The 14,782-nt window shown below is 40.9% G+C and overlaps 2 protein-coding genes across 5 annotated transcripts in view; one reads left to right on the top strand and one right to left on the bottom strand.

Moving 5' to 3' along the window:
* The window catches only part of SMAD5 (SMAD family member 5), a 29,405-nt gene extending 25,416 nt beyond the window's left edge, over positions 1 to 3,989 (top strand). For all 4 annotated transcript variants that reach the window (XM_054217350.1, XM_054217352.1, XM_054217351.1 and 1 more), the window contains one exon: positions 262 to 3,989. In XM_054217350.1, coding sequence (XP_054073325.1) covers positions 262 to 405 — 144 coding nt within the window. In that variant the 3' untranslated portion in view covers positions 406 to 3,989. The remainder of the gene's footprint in view (positions 1 to 261) is intronic.
* Positions 3,990 to 13,712: 9,723 nt separating this feature from the next.
* SMIM32 (small integral membrane protein 32) lies at positions 13,713 to 14,186 on the bottom strand. The gene has a single exon (XM_054217640.1). The coding sequence runs from the start codon at positions 14,115 to 14,117 to the stop codon at positions 13,797 to 13,799; it is 321 nt and encodes a 106-aa protein (XP_054073615.1). The 5' UTR covers positions 14,118 to 14,186; the 3' UTR covers positions 13,713 to 13,796.
* Positions 14,187 to 14,782: the final 596 nt, after the last annotated feature.

Here is a 14,782-nt window from a genome sequence, read left to right as displayed (position 1 = left end):
AGGCAGGAGTCATTTTCACAGAGGACCTCGGGTAGTCACGCCAAGTCTGTAGCAGACGAGACTTGATTCAGGCTTCCAGGTGCAGCTTCCCTCCCACTACTTCCCAACCTCAGTTTTTTTCCTTTGGGTAAGAAATGTTACTGGATTGTGGTTTACCTTCGGATCTTAGAACGTGGTTTCCTGCTTCTTGTTGGTACAGTTATTTTGAAAGACAAGCATGTTCTCAACTCAATTGGTAACATTTTGTTAATTTTTTTTTAGGGATGGGGAGCTGAATATCACCGACAAGATGTCACGAGCACCCCATGCTGGATAGAAATTCATCTTCACGGGCCTCTCCAGTGGCTGGATAAAGTACTTACACAAATGGGTTCTCCTCTTAATCCCATCTCATCTGTTTCATAGTGCTGAACTTCTATCTTCAGCATTATTTTTAGCGAACTTAATCTAATTCTAGAGAAACTTCCAGTGTGGATACTGTGAGCTATATGGAGAATGGATCTTATGGTTTAACTTTTTTTTTTTAAAATCCCTTTGTGACCAATTCCATTGTGTATAGCTAATCAGTTTTACATTTCAATTTGTTTTTGTGATGCTTAAGTGACAGTTGAACCCTAAGGGAAAAAAGTCTATTGAAAAATTCAGAACACTTTTCCCCTCCTTCCCCTGAAACTTAAACAGGCGTATGTCTTAACTGGAAAATTTTTTTCGCTTTGTCCTGTAGGGACAAGAATTTGAAGACTGACTTCAGAAAATAAATACATATCATAGTTTGGGATTTTTTTTTTAATGTTTATGAAACTGTTTGAACATGTGCAGCTCCAGCTTGCAAGCTGTATTTTTAGCATAGTTGTTTAACATCTTAAGGTTGACATCTGTTATAAGCAAAATTAGACTTTATTATGGCTAATTTGCCTCAGATTGAACAATGTGATTTTTTTCTAAGTGTACACATGAAATATACTTTTTACAAATATTGGAGTGGTGTAAAAACACTTGTATTGTCTATTGGAAAATGCTGTCATAAACACACTGTATATTAATGCAAAATAGCAGTTTGTAGCCTTTTCCCACTTCAGTTTTGTAATATCTCTTTTATCCACCGTTTTAAATAGTAATTGATACAAGGTAAACATCTTGCACATTTCTGGAGTAGTAATTCTTGTTTTGCTTTGATTTACACTCATGCCGTTTGGATTTGGTTGCCAAGGCTATTTCTTTTTAGGTACCCTTCTCTATTTTAACATAAACACTACTTTTGTAAATGACAGTGCTTACTACTTTTTGGAAGGAATAAGTGTTTTTTTTTTTTTGTTTGTTTTCTTTTTGGTGTTCTAGCTGTTTATTTTACCTGTCTGGAATTGATCTGTGTTAGGCCTCTTTAATCTCTCAGTAGACATTACGCAGTATTAGTGATTACACTGTATTTAATTCACTTTCAGTATGAGTTTGAGTCTCTTTGAAGACTGTGAGTGGCTTAGCAAATTAGTTACTGAATGCAGAAGCTTTTATTTCCAGATCATGTAATTTAATATAGACCTGTTGGTAATGACCAAAAGTAATCACTTCTTTGTAGCCTACATGAAACAGTGGTCTTGATCCTGTCTCTGATGGCAGGTGTTCAATCAGAAGACTCGTAACTGTAGTTGGCAGCTTTATGGGATTGAAGGACTGCATTAATATGATGATGAAATTTCTCTTTCACACGTAAGGAATCCTGTTGCCTGTGCTGTTGTATTACTCAGTAGAGAATTTAAACACTGTACTAAACACTAAAAGAAATCAGTTAAATAACATATGCGTATTTTTCCCCTTTAAGTAATAAAAAAGGAGGCTGAAAGAAATACTCTTAAGAGAATTAGAAGTGAATTGTATACAAAATTTCTTTGCATGCAGAAAAAGACCTATTGTATTTTTTAACTTCTCACCCTCCTTTTTCTCTTTCCTGAACACATCTTCAGAAAAGGGTTCAGTGTTTGGGGGAGAGGCTGAAAACTCTAAAATGCAAATACTTATTAAAAGATGTGTTGCAGTTAACTACTGCAATCCTGAGACATTGATTGCTTACACAAGTTCTTGTGTCTTCTATCGAATGCCAGTTTCTGCTCAAATGTGGAAATCATGCATCATATGGTACCTAAGTAACAAATGATCTTAAAGGAATAAAATTGTTTACGTGTCATTAAAATGTTTCTTATGAAATACCTTAAAGGAATAAACTGTAACACTTCTGCAGAACCCTAATGTTCTCTTGTACAGGAATTTCTGTATTACTTGGTGTTTTGGTTTTCTTTTTGGTTTTGGGGTGTTTTTTTTAACCAGTTTCTCAAGTGTGTTTAAAAACAAACAAGTGCATCTTCAGGAGAAGGGGAATAACAACGTTTGCCACTTGCCTTTGGGGTCTTCTCTTTCATTCTTTGGAATGGCAACCCACAGATGGTTCTTCTGATCAAATAAGATGCAAAGTCAGTTGGCCACGGGATCAGGCTTCTAGTTTCTTCTTCCTGGGCCTGACTTGTTGAGTTGCCGAATATGCATATTTCACACTACAGGATTTTTTTTTTTCTTGACTAGCTTTTATAATAAATGTCATGGCACATTGTATTAAGGAAAGATCTCAGTTGTAGGTACAAGATTTTACTTTGTCCAAAATGCTTTTTCACCTGGCTTCATCTCTGTTCACTTGTATGTTTAGATGTGGCCAACTAAATGACTCGCGAATGGGTGCTGAAGTGGGTGTTCATGAGCCAGAGCTGGTGCTTAGTGCTAGGATTGTGGTTAGATTGGCTACCCGTGCACTGAACCATAATTTCTGCAATAATATCCAGTTAACCCACTTCTGATGCTGTCATTAAGTACTAAAGTACTCTGGCATTCTTCTGCTTTTGTACATATTCTTGAACTGTAATGTATGCAGTGCTGGGGATATCCTTGTGACTGCTGATTGTGCCAGGGTAGGCTTGCAGGAGCAGACCCAGTAAGATTTGTCTATGTTCTACTTTTCTGTTCCTTTTAAGTAGGACTTTTGAGAGCTTTCTAGTTAGCAAATCTTGTGTGCTACTGGTTCATGGTGTTCCTAATCATGTTTAGTTCATCTGTGCTGCTGATACAAAATTCAGATTTCGGTGCACGGATGGATTGGGTCTGTGCAGTGTTTGTCCCTAATGATGTTTTTTTAAGTATAGCGACAGCAGAGCGTGCCGCTTCTGTTGCAGCGTGCTTGTGTATAAGTCACTTCTTGATCTAGATGGAGGGATGGAGAAATTGAATCAGCCAGTAGTGTGGTAGTGGAAGATGGAGCCTTTCTGGTGTAGCCCAGCTTAGACTGAACGTTACTCTTCAGTGAAAACTGTTTTGGCTTTTGTAGTGTTATTTTCTTCTCTTTGGGCATCCTTCTACTTTGCATCAACCACAGCATTAACTAACAGCTTTGGCAATACCAGCAAAGAGCCTAGGACAGGCATATACTGAAGTTCTTTCTGGGTTTGCTTTTATAGTCACTAAGATAAGATAGTAGCTTGGATATTCCTCCTAGAGGACTTCAGTCTTGCTGGCAGTCAATCCAGTGCCTTGTGTAAGTATTACGTTCATTTAATTGCATTAGGCATGAAGTAGTCGTACATGAAGGGATGACATTGGGTTATAGTATGTATAGGACCAAAATAAAACTTTCTAGTATGACTGACCGATGAGAGACAAATCTAACAGAATAGCCCATTAATCAAAAGAATGATGAAACAGCCGATGTGTTACGATTCGGTATAGAATTGTTTAAAATACTGGAATTCTTTTGGGTTTTGCTTGAAGCTATGATTTTTTTTTCCCCCCTCTGCAGTATTACAATGTGAAAGTTGTCAATTCTCGGGCAGATACTCTTGCAGTGTAAGTTTAGAGAACATTAAAATGTGTCAGGGTTTCTGCGTAGTTTGAAATAATAACTTTTTTCAAGATACTGTTTCAGTTGCCCAAAGTGTTCCTGGTGATGGTTTTTGGGAAATAAAAAAAAAAAAAAAAGGGGGCAAACCAAACCAAAACATTTTCTAAATGTTTTGCTTCAAAAGATAAACATGCGGCTAACTTTTTTTTGTAGTTGTGAAGTTTCTGTTTAGGAAGGTAACCCATTCTGAATTCAAATCAATAGAACAAACCATCAGATTACAACATAATGTTGCTTTATTGTGCTGCTCCATAAACCTGCTTCTGTGTTTGTTGCAAGCATAACCTTTATGCTTTTGTTTACATTGTAGGAAACACAGTTCTAGTGATGAGTTTTTTCATTTAACTCTAAACATCTTTTTATTTTGTTAATTTTAAAATTATTAGGTTTTGCTATGTTATGTTTTTAAAGATATTTTTTTGCATACTGCTGCTCATATTTCAATAAACAAAACAAAAAAAAAAAACCCTACAGATTTTTCTGATTTCCTTTATCCGTAACGTAGTACGTGTCAAATATTTGTTTACAAAGGTTGATTTACGAGTTCTTGTAACTCTCGATATTCTGATGCCTTACCATGTTCATATTCTTCCTTACACAAATGTGATCTTGTAATTTTAAAAATACTTTTCTGTAGCTTTTTGGTAACACAAAAGCTGCAGTGTTCTCAGAAGCAGAGACTAAATCGTTTCACTAACTTAAGAGTTCTTTTTTCTTGTTGTAGAATGCAGCCAGCCAAAACTATAACAATTTGTTGGTATTTATAAAAGTTCTTAAATCAATAGTACGAAAACCGCGTATCTGTACGACTTCAGCAACACTCTGATTATTGTGTTGGGGGTGGTTGGTTTTTTTGTTGGGTTTTTTTGTTGTTTTTTCTTTGTTTGCCATTGTGGCAGACCATAACCTTTTTAAACAACCGTCACCATGTCTGAATGTGTAGTGCTTTAAACCAGTGACCGGTGGCCTTTTCATTGAAATGAAGGCTGTTCGAATCTCTCTTGAAACTCGAGTACTGTTCCAATAAAATGGAAATTGAGAAGTTTAGTGAGCTGTTCTTTTACTGTCTATTAGCCTTAATTTTAAGATTGAGGGGGAGAAAACTTCTGTCTTGTTTACCAAGATATTACAGAAGTAGAGGTTGAAATAGTAATTGGTGGTGTGCACAAATTAAAAGAAATCTCTTTTTTTGGCAAGATGAGTACAAAAATATTGAATCCCAATTCCACAGGGATATCCGTATAAGAACTACAGAAAGGACCAATTATTTTAGTATAAAACTGAAACAAAAGTGTTGATAGTGCTTGATCTTATCTGTGCTTCCTGCGTTGGGATGTAATTTGGCTAGCAGGCTGCCACCTTGCAGTAATGCTCTCTCATCTTCTCAATAATAATAGTTTTTTTCCTCTGAATGTGTAACTGCACTATGCAAAGGAGGATCCAATAACTCAGGTAATATTTTTTTTTTTATATGTATCTCCTGATACTGTTTTGATGTTTCTACTTCCAAAGCAACGATTGCCATGTGAAGTTCCCAGAAGACTTACTGTGACAGCGTTGCTGAGATGATAGTCTAATTTGCGAGTAACGGTCCGCATTAAGTGTTGCGGTGGCTTCTTGTCTTTCCAGAAACTTTATATGGACTTGTATTAGTAGCTTTCTATACAGGTAAAAAACAAACAAGCAAACAAAAATCTTGCTTATTAAAAGTTTTAAATCATTATTTTCTAGAACTGAAGAGTTTTTCTTAAGTCTTTCTCTCTCGGGGGAAGTTAGAGGTGTAGTAACCATTGATAGTTATATCTCTGAGTAGCTAGCCAAAGTAACCTGTGAAATTGTTCATTTATAGGGTTTTTTCAGAAGAAAAAAAAAAAAGCTTTGGGCAAAACACACCTCTTCCACCCCCTCCTCCAACCTGCATTGTGTGTTAAATGAGTCAGAGGCTACTTCTGTTCACTTCTCCGTAAAAAGTAAATATCTCACTGGCATTTAAAGTGATTAAACTTTGCGTGTACTGTATCCTGTGCCAAGAGAAATCTGCCTTTCTTGTCCTGGAGTGCTCCCTGCCCTCTTCTAGCCAAGGACTGTGCCTTGTCTGACACCATCCCAAGAAATCCTACTCATCTAGAAAAACTGTTTCCTAGAAGTTAGGAGAACTTAGGAAATTACTTTTACTATGGATACTCTGGTCAGAGGACACTGGTGATTGCAGCGTCAAGTCAGTGCACGTGAATCAGGCTTTTCCAAATAACTTTCCCGAAGTAAGCACTTGGTGGAAATGCAGATTCCATTTAACTTGCCAAATGCAGTATTTTGGCCTATGTGATTTAGAGTGCCTGTTTTCCAGACACTGCTAGCATTAAAAAAATCATTGGACTGCACTCAGTGATGATACTGTCTCTAGATTCCTTTTAAAACTTAAGCACTGTTAATCTTCTGATTTAGGATGCAGAGCAAGCTATCTTCTGTGTGTGCTGAGGCATTTGTAAAAAGTCCCAAAGTATCTGTGAATTGTCAGCCACTCAGTTATATGTAAATGTTTTTAGATACTTTGGGATCTTAATGCTCAATTAGTATTGGAGAGAGAATTGGCTTATGCTGATTAGGGTTTGGTAGTCAGCCAGCGTTAGCACTTTGGGTTGGTACCATTCAAGACGAATAATCATTCCCCTTAGTGTTGGATGTCTGTGTATAAACTTTGAAGTAAAGAAATGTCATCCTCTGCATTTTTATCATACAGGCGCAGCAAAGATGGTTGACTGGAGTTCTGTAGTGTGAATTCTCACTCCAACCACTCACAAATTTAATAGCGAAGCAGAAGAAAGCTGCATGCTGGAAAGTAGCTTACCTAGACTGAAAAACGACGCCTACGCAAGCTATAGAGTGGAGGTACGAGATTTGTGCAGACTGTCTAGCATCTGTCCCCAGAATTCCTGTCATGCTGTGGCAACAGCAAAAGTAGAAACCAAATTTGGGGGGGGGCAAAAAAACCCCAACGGTTAATCCTCACAGCATAAAACCATCACCAAAGCCACTGGAAGGGCAATACTCTGAGTCCTGATGTCTTCCTGCTTCTCCCAGATGTTTGGTTCCGTTGTTCTTTTCCATGACTTTCCAGCTCCTGCAAGTTGGAAGAAGGCTCCTTTAGCCTGATAAGAAACATCATTTTGAAGTCTCTGTCCCTTTTACCTCCTACCTTGAGTGGTGTCCCCTGCCCAGGTGAAGGGGACTGTGTGCCCAGGCTTTCAGACATGCTGAGGAAAACGGCATGTTGTGCACTGAGTATGTCCTAGCTGTTTGTTGCAGGAAGACTAAAACATGTGGTCTGGCTTTGTCCTGTGTTTCTATATTTAGTATATTAGTATTTAGCGTTTTCCTCTAAAACCATCCTGAGAGGTCTCTGAAGTCCAGCACAGTCAAAGGGCTCGACCTCAAGATTCTGAATAAGAATCCTCTGGCTGATGGAGTTCTTGGGGCACGTTCACCTTAAAAAGAGTGAACAAGCCTTCATAAAAGTCAACTTAGCTTGAGCACGAACACATATAATATCTGTGTGATATGTGCTTCACTGTTTTACGATTTCCAGTCAGTTTGCATCAGATTATTTTAAGATACCTTGTTCTTGTTAACTGCCTTACGGGGCCACATGTTCAAGTGTGTTTAGAAGTATTTAAGCAATATTTTCTAGCTCTAGTTGAGTACAAACGCAAGGGAATGGCTGTCTTGGGATTCTCTTAATCCTGCGATGCGCTTCTAAAGGTAAGTCTGAGACTGCAGTTTCATCAGCTGGTGGTTGTAGGGCATATGGGGGGGTCCAGTTAGAGCAAACATTGCAGCCAACAACAACAGTAACATTTGAAATGGCAAAAAAAACCCAAAACAAACAATCTAAAAGTTCATTCCAAAAATCTGGAGGCAGGAAATCTATCCTAGCAGAGATATCTTGCCAGGCAAGACAGATATATATTTTTTTTCATTACTACCTTAAGTTCATGCTGGAGTGGTAATCATCTGCTCCACTAGGGATGGCAAGAAGCCAGCATCACAACAGTGTCCTGTTTTCTGAGCGTGATGGTCACACCTGACGGAGAGCAAGCGGTTGCTGTTGGGCGATCCCGCAGCAGGCAGTTCTGTGTGAAGGGCTCTGTGGAAGGAGCTCTGCTCTAGAAGAACACTAAAAGTATTCACTTCAGTGCAAGAAATGAAGACACAGATCTATAGAAAATCATGTGAAGAGAAGCATGTTGTTAAATTCTCTTTTATCCAGAATTTTTGCTGTGCTAGCCACAATGTTTCCCTTAAATGTACGTGGGGAAACTGCTAACAAGCCAGACCAGCTACAGCTGCAAAGTCGGCTTATGACAGGTCAATCAGTTCTGTATTTAATTGATTAACTCTCTGTTGTCGTTTGAATGGTGCTGGCTGCTGCTACGCTGGAGGGAAGAGATGCGGGATGAAAGCAGTAAGGCAACGCGTCCAGAGGGTGCTCCGGGGCGGCTGCGTTGCTGTACGTCACCCGGAGCCCACCCGCCTCCGGCCTGAGGTATGAGTTGGTTTTGGCTGTCATCAAAGGGGTGCTTTGCGAAACCAGAGACTCGGCCGCTCCAGTGCGAGTGGTGGCTGCAGAAACAGCAAAAGCGTCGTGGAAATGCTTTCGGTGCCCATACCTGCTGCAGGCGATGGCATGGTAAAAGCCTAATAAAGACAAAATGATAGGTAGTTCTTCACACGTGAGCAAATTAACATGAAATCTCAATTTTTTCAGTCTTAATCTTGTAAAAGAAAATGAAATTCAAACTCGTGTTCGGAAATAAGTCTACTTGGTTACTAAAGCCCTTCCAGCAAGACAAACCCTACAAAGCTGCTTCGGTCCCACGGAGACGGAGGGGAGGGGTTTGGGCAGTGAGGTCTGGGCTGTGGAAGCTGTTGGGTCTTCTCCAGCCGTTCTGTGTTCCTGCTCCTTGCAGGCTGTCACCTTGGTGAACCCAGACTGCCAGGTTGGAGGGCAACAACGTTTCCTGCAGACTTTGGTATTGTATTTTGCATTTTTTTTGCCTCTAGCTCATTGACTTTACTAAACAAGAGGGGACAGGTTTACTCCTTGTCACACTCCAGTGTTGGTAGTGGTGTTAGTGCAGCAGGGTTATAGTCTTGGATCTTGAAATACAGGGAAGATAAATGCCAACTCCTCCTTTTTTCTTTAAAACATTAAAAAAAAAAAAGCAGCTTTTAAAACTAACAGCTCTTTTGTTCTAAGGGCAGTTTTGTTCTTTATAAATAAGTTTTTCCATTCTCTTTTTGAAGTTGCACATCTGCTATTGCAAACAACACAGTTATTTCCAGGACTAAATAAGAGGTGCTGTGTAATCCAGTCGCCCCTGCGAAATCTCATTTTCTGAAGTCTCTTAGATATAGAAATTGCTTTCAGCAAATTCATGAGGCTCTTGAGAAAGCTCTGAGCTGTGTGGGTGATACCGGCTTTAGAGCTGGATTGGAGGAATTTGAGAGAACACAAAATAGACAAAATAAGGTCTTTTCTGTAAGAGCCAAACGGAGACTAGTTTTCCTGAGATCTGTGAGACTTCAGACCTCTGGTGAACGGTCTCACTCTAAAAGATCTTTATAGAAGGAATTTTCCGTAAGTTTCCTGTAAGAAATTAGAGGTAAATATACTATATTAAACCTGGAAGTGCAAGTTTAGGTTGTGTCAATGGAGATTATTCACCGGGGCTACTACAAGCATTGCCTGGGCAAATCCTCAGCTCTGGAAGGAGGAATTTCCTGTTGCGAAGAGGGCAAAAATGAGAGTGAGAGGAGGAAAAAAGCTTACAACGATTTGACTCTGTGTGTAACTTGTCCAGGAGACTTTCTGTATTGATTAATGGATTTAAACCAAACCTCTTTGCTTATACCTGTAGTTCCTGGATTTGCTTGGGGTCCTGTGAACTAAGGCTTGGAAGAAACAACCTCCTGAAGTCAAATGGGCTGTGAACACAATCCAGCTGTGTCTTCCTTTCATCTTCTCAGTCTGGTGTATCTGCCAGCGTTCTAAATGTTCCGAATACCAGGTAGATAATGTTTCTTGCTCTCGAAAGCTTTAGGAGAAGGAGGACCGTGGTCAGAGCAGAGCAGCGTTCAGGGAGGGACACTGCACTGGCCGAGCAGAACCAAACCTCTTGCCCAAACACCTCCGTTGGGATCGGATGTGTACGTGTCAGGGACAGCTGCTCATCACTAGGAAACTGAGGCTCAAACCCTCCTCAGCCCCTCCAGATCTTCTCTGAAATCCCCCTTTGTAAGTTTGGAAGGGCAGCAAAAACTCAGGAGGAATGTAACTAAACCCTGGCTCTTGTTAGTGCTCACGAATGGCGTTAAGTCCTCAGCCTTTTCTCTTTCTTTTCTTAATGGAAGCAGAGTTGCGGAGGAGCCTTCGTCTTGGTGATTCCTGTTCTGAAGTGGTGTCTTGGGATAAGGGCTTTTCATTTCTTTTGAAGATGCTACTAGAAGAAAACTCATTAGAGCAAGTGCAGTTACAAATTGCTGTGTCTCTTGTGGTTTGACACCAGTTTGGAGAGCGTGATCACGCAACGCAGCTTTCTTTCTGGCTTGCCGTGCGGCACCAGGGCATTTACCAGCCTGAAGCATCCCAAGTAGACGTGAAACGTTTAGGCTTTGGGATTTATTCTTTGCCTTTTGCCTTGCTGTGTAGTTTGACAGACTCGCGAGTCCTGCAGATGAATCCTTTCCAGGCACCGGTTGTGATGGCGATGTGTCATGGGGTGTAGAAAACGCTCAGCTCCTGGGTTTTGCTTGGGGGAAAGGGAAATGCAGGAGGGTGAATGCCCATATCAAAGCCCACCTACAGGTAGGAAATGAGAGAAACATGAGTTCTGCTGGGTCCCCAAAATGTTAACAAACCCGGTGTTCAGGCAGAGCAATGGGATCAGTGAGCCCCCAGTTTTGGGGTGCTCTTGCAGAGGAGCATCGTGCTGGAGGCTCTTCCTGGGCTACTCAGTACCGGCGCTGTGGCAAACTCCCTCTGGGCAGTGTCTGTGCCAACAGCTTGGGCAGCTGGGTTCACAACCAGCCATGGACTAGGACATTAAAGCCAATAGACTGAAATATAATAATAATAATCCATTGGAAGGGTGCCATCAGATGCGGAAGATCTCACTGCTTCCAGGTGGAAGTGATGAGTTGTTTCCCTGTCCCAGAGGAAGAAGAGTTAAAACCTTATTTAACACACAGGTCCCGATTCAGCAGAGCACGTAACCCTGTATTTTAAGCATATGGATGCTCTCCAGAGCGTTCTGGGAGCTACTCATCCTTTGAAAGCAAAGCAAATAATTAAGAGCCTCTCTGAACTGGGGCCTCCCCACTTCTCACAGCGTTGTGTCCCGGATTTCTGGTGTTTCACTCGTCCTTCGTGTTGTAGCGTATCGACCTCCAGTCTGGCTCGAAGGGAAGCCACCAGGCAGGAGGCTGCTGCTGGGCTGTGGGTGTCGAGAGGCTTTTTTGAAAGGCACATTGAGAAAGTGGGTTTTGCTATAAAGTCACGGTGAATGGTGTGTTTGTATCTGGGCAGGAGCGCGCCTGGCAGAAGGTGAGGGGAAGGGATGGAGTATACATTTGGGACCCCACGTGTGTCATGCACCTAATAAACCAGTTACAGCAAGTGAATAAACGCCCACTGGTGTCCCTGTGGTTGGGAAGTGGATTTTATGGTCAGCTTGAATTTTGGGCCTCACAAAAGACAATATATCAGATGTTTTCTATACATACATTTCATATATCGGTTATAATGGCGTTAATAGAACTTTCTTCTGGAATGGAAGCGGTTCTGGGTATTGATGAGACCAACGCAGGGCATGCATAAAAGCTTTCCCGGAAAATCAGCTAGCACTCTAAGCGTGACAGGTTCTTTTGGGGTATTATTCCAACTATCAGGCTGTGGAGAAAAATAGGATTATTGCAGCGTTATTCCTGAACATTTAAATAAAGTACAGGAGGGTGCAAAGCAACATATGCTTCATCAGGTTCTGAGGTAGAAGTTCTTAGAGCAAACTCATGGTGGCTGATAGCTGTAAACAAGCTGTCGTTACTTAAAAATAAATAAGAAATATCTGATTTGATAAAACTTGATTTATTCAAAAAGGGCTGAGGTGAACACACTTGAATTCATTCTCGCTTTCTACATTAGAGTAATTACTTGGAATTACACCAGTGAAATTTGGTTCAGAGGAGATAAAAATTGGCCACCTATCAAGGAATAAAATATTTAAGCCTGTTATGTAGTAGTTTAACTTACTTGAGCACAATAAAAGCTCTTGGTAACCAAGACAATGACATGGAAGTGTGATCAACTGTACAATTTCTGTTTTTAAAAAAAAAAAAAAAAAGAAAAAAGCTTGCAAACAGGCTCCCATGTACACACATTTTGTCTGTGTGTTTGAGTGCGAGCCTGTATGTGTGTAACTGCGTTGTAAAATCTTTTCGTTTGGATTAAATAAGTTATGTACATATATACACACAGCACGCCTGCTGTACTCTGCATGTTAAGGATGGATTTAGGGGTGCAGCATCTGATAGATGATCCACTAGCGAAAACCGGGGCAAAAATAGGTCTTAGGACTCTATTTCTGGATAGCTGCAGTTCAGTGGTATGTTGAGCTACTGCCGTTCAAACCAAACCAAAAAAAAAAAACCAAAAAGGCCTTTGCCCACTGTTTGTGGGATACAGAAATATGGTTCTGGGGTTCGCGTAGTTTGATTTGGAATTGTGCTGTAACCGCAAGTTTATTAAAAATCAGCATCTCTAAAATAGCATGTCGGCTAACAAAGTCAAGCAGAAGCTTTTAGAACAAAATCAGATAGCTAATAATTTAAACCAGTGGTTTTTGCCAGGGATCAGTGTTGGCTCAAACTGTTGCCATATTGGTAAAGCATGCTCCGAATTGTAGATTTCTGTAAAAAGCAAGGAGTGGGGATATTGTCCGTTAAAGCAACTACTGCTATAAAACTGTGTTTTATGGCTTTCAGAAGTTGTCTACTTTGTGTGCTGAACTCAGAGCACTCCGCTCTCCCCTTTCATTAGTTTACATATATTAATGATATTTATTTTCTCTCCTTCATTCTCCCCATCTTGATTATTTTAGTTTCATGCCATGGCAGATAATGTCCTTTGTAGCTTAAGAAAGTTGAAAACAAATTCCTTAGGTATTTAGTGTTTCACATAAATGGTAACTTAAAACCTGCTCGATGAAGCAGTAAAACATCAAAACCACCCCCAACAGAATCACAATCAAAAGTCTAAATAAACATTTTCTGTTTTCTCCTCCTGCCTGGCAGGACTCCCGCTGCATTACCGCGCAGCTTCAGCAGCAGTTGAGAGAAATGGGTCTGGAAAGTAAACTCATATCCCCCCAGCTTGGAGCCGTTCGGTAAATACACCGTGTTTTTTTACACTTGATGCTATGGTTTCATAAACACGGGTAACAAGCTCCACCAGATGCCCAAATCGGAGACTGTTGTTAATGCAAATATCCTTGTATGGACACTGAATGGGTGGATGATGACATTTGCATACATACAGAGCTTAATCTGGAATCACGGGGCAATTTTTTTTTTTTTTTGCACAAAACTGGATAAATTTGCTAAAGCATTCTCTCTTCAGTTCATAACAGAGCTTTTTATTTACAGCTATTCCGATTTGCATACAGCATATTTTTCAGCAATCTTTTCCTGCGATGCCGCCTGTTTAAAGAGGGTCACATCCATTCACTGCCACATGGCAATAACGCCTTATTGCACGGGGTTTCTGGTGCCTGCTACTGCTGTGAGACATAGTTGCTCGCTAGTGTCAGACAGCTTGTGTCCTCCACGGGCTCCTCGCTTCTCGGAGCGATCTGTCGTAAGGAAGAGTAGCAAAAAAAGAATTTTTCAGCTGGCAGTTTATGAAGAGCACAATGAATGTCACAGTCAAGAGCAGAAAGAAAAACAGAATGATGTAAGTCACCAGGTCTGGCTTATTTATTTCCCCTTCTTTTAACACCCTGGCTGTCGACATGTAAAAAGCGGAGGAGCTCACGGGTCTTGGTGTGCCGCTCAGGTAGGGCGTGTTGGTCTGAATGATGAGGTGAGCTTCAGTGGCACTAGTTGAATTTAGCAATTCACTATACATGTTCTTGCTCAAATTTCCTCCACAGTTGAAGTAAAGCAGGAGAGCAAACGCAGTCAGTCTTTGGCATAGGAGAAGAATAATGTTCCTGCTTGTAAAAGGCTGAAAACCAGCCGCATTTTGTCTAAAAGCAAATTAATTCACTTGCACGGCTCAGTGACTTTCTTTTAAATCTTCTTGGCTCATATTTACAGCATTCACCCACAAATATTAATCAAAAATGATACAGGTACCTCGTGTCCTGGCCCTCGTTCCCCCAGCACAACTCTTTTGGGGAAAAGCGCTGGATCATCTGCTGGTCAGGCGGGATGGACTGGGAGCCCCCGACATCTGCTGGGAGCCCCGCTCCACCTGCATGGGAAAAGGCTCCGGAGCTGGCAGCCGGGCAGAAGGGGAGCTCACTCGCCGTGAAAGGAAGGCACGATGGATTTCCAGCTGGTTTTCAGAAGTGGGATGTACACAAATCTGAGGTTAAATGGCATCTGTGGGGAGAGGCAGCTGCAGCTTTGAGATCCCGCTGAATTTGCTGTCGGGAGGCTCCGTGCTGTTGAAATCCCGGTGCAGTGAAGCATTAGTTGACTTTCTTAATCCCAGTTAACAGCATGCTGTGGAGCCCACGTTAAGAGGCTGAGCTTTCTGCTTGAGCATTCCAGGCACTCCTTTCGATT

The sequence above is a fragment of the Rissa tridactyla genome, chromosome 11 (genome assembly GCF_028500815.1).
Source record: "Rissa tridactyla isolate bRisTri1 chromosome 11, bRisTri1.patW.cur.20221130, whole genome shotgun sequence".
Lineage (NCBI taxonomy): Eukaryota > Metazoa > Chordata > Aves > Charadriiformes > Laridae > Rissa > Rissa tridactyla.
This window is presented reverse-complemented; position numbering and strand designations above follow the sequence as displayed.

Coding starts and splice junctions, on each gene's coding strand:
- SMIM32 (XM_054217640.1), bottom strand. CDS start 14,117: ATGTATAGTGAATTGCTAAATTCAACTAGTGCCACTGAAGCTCACCTC.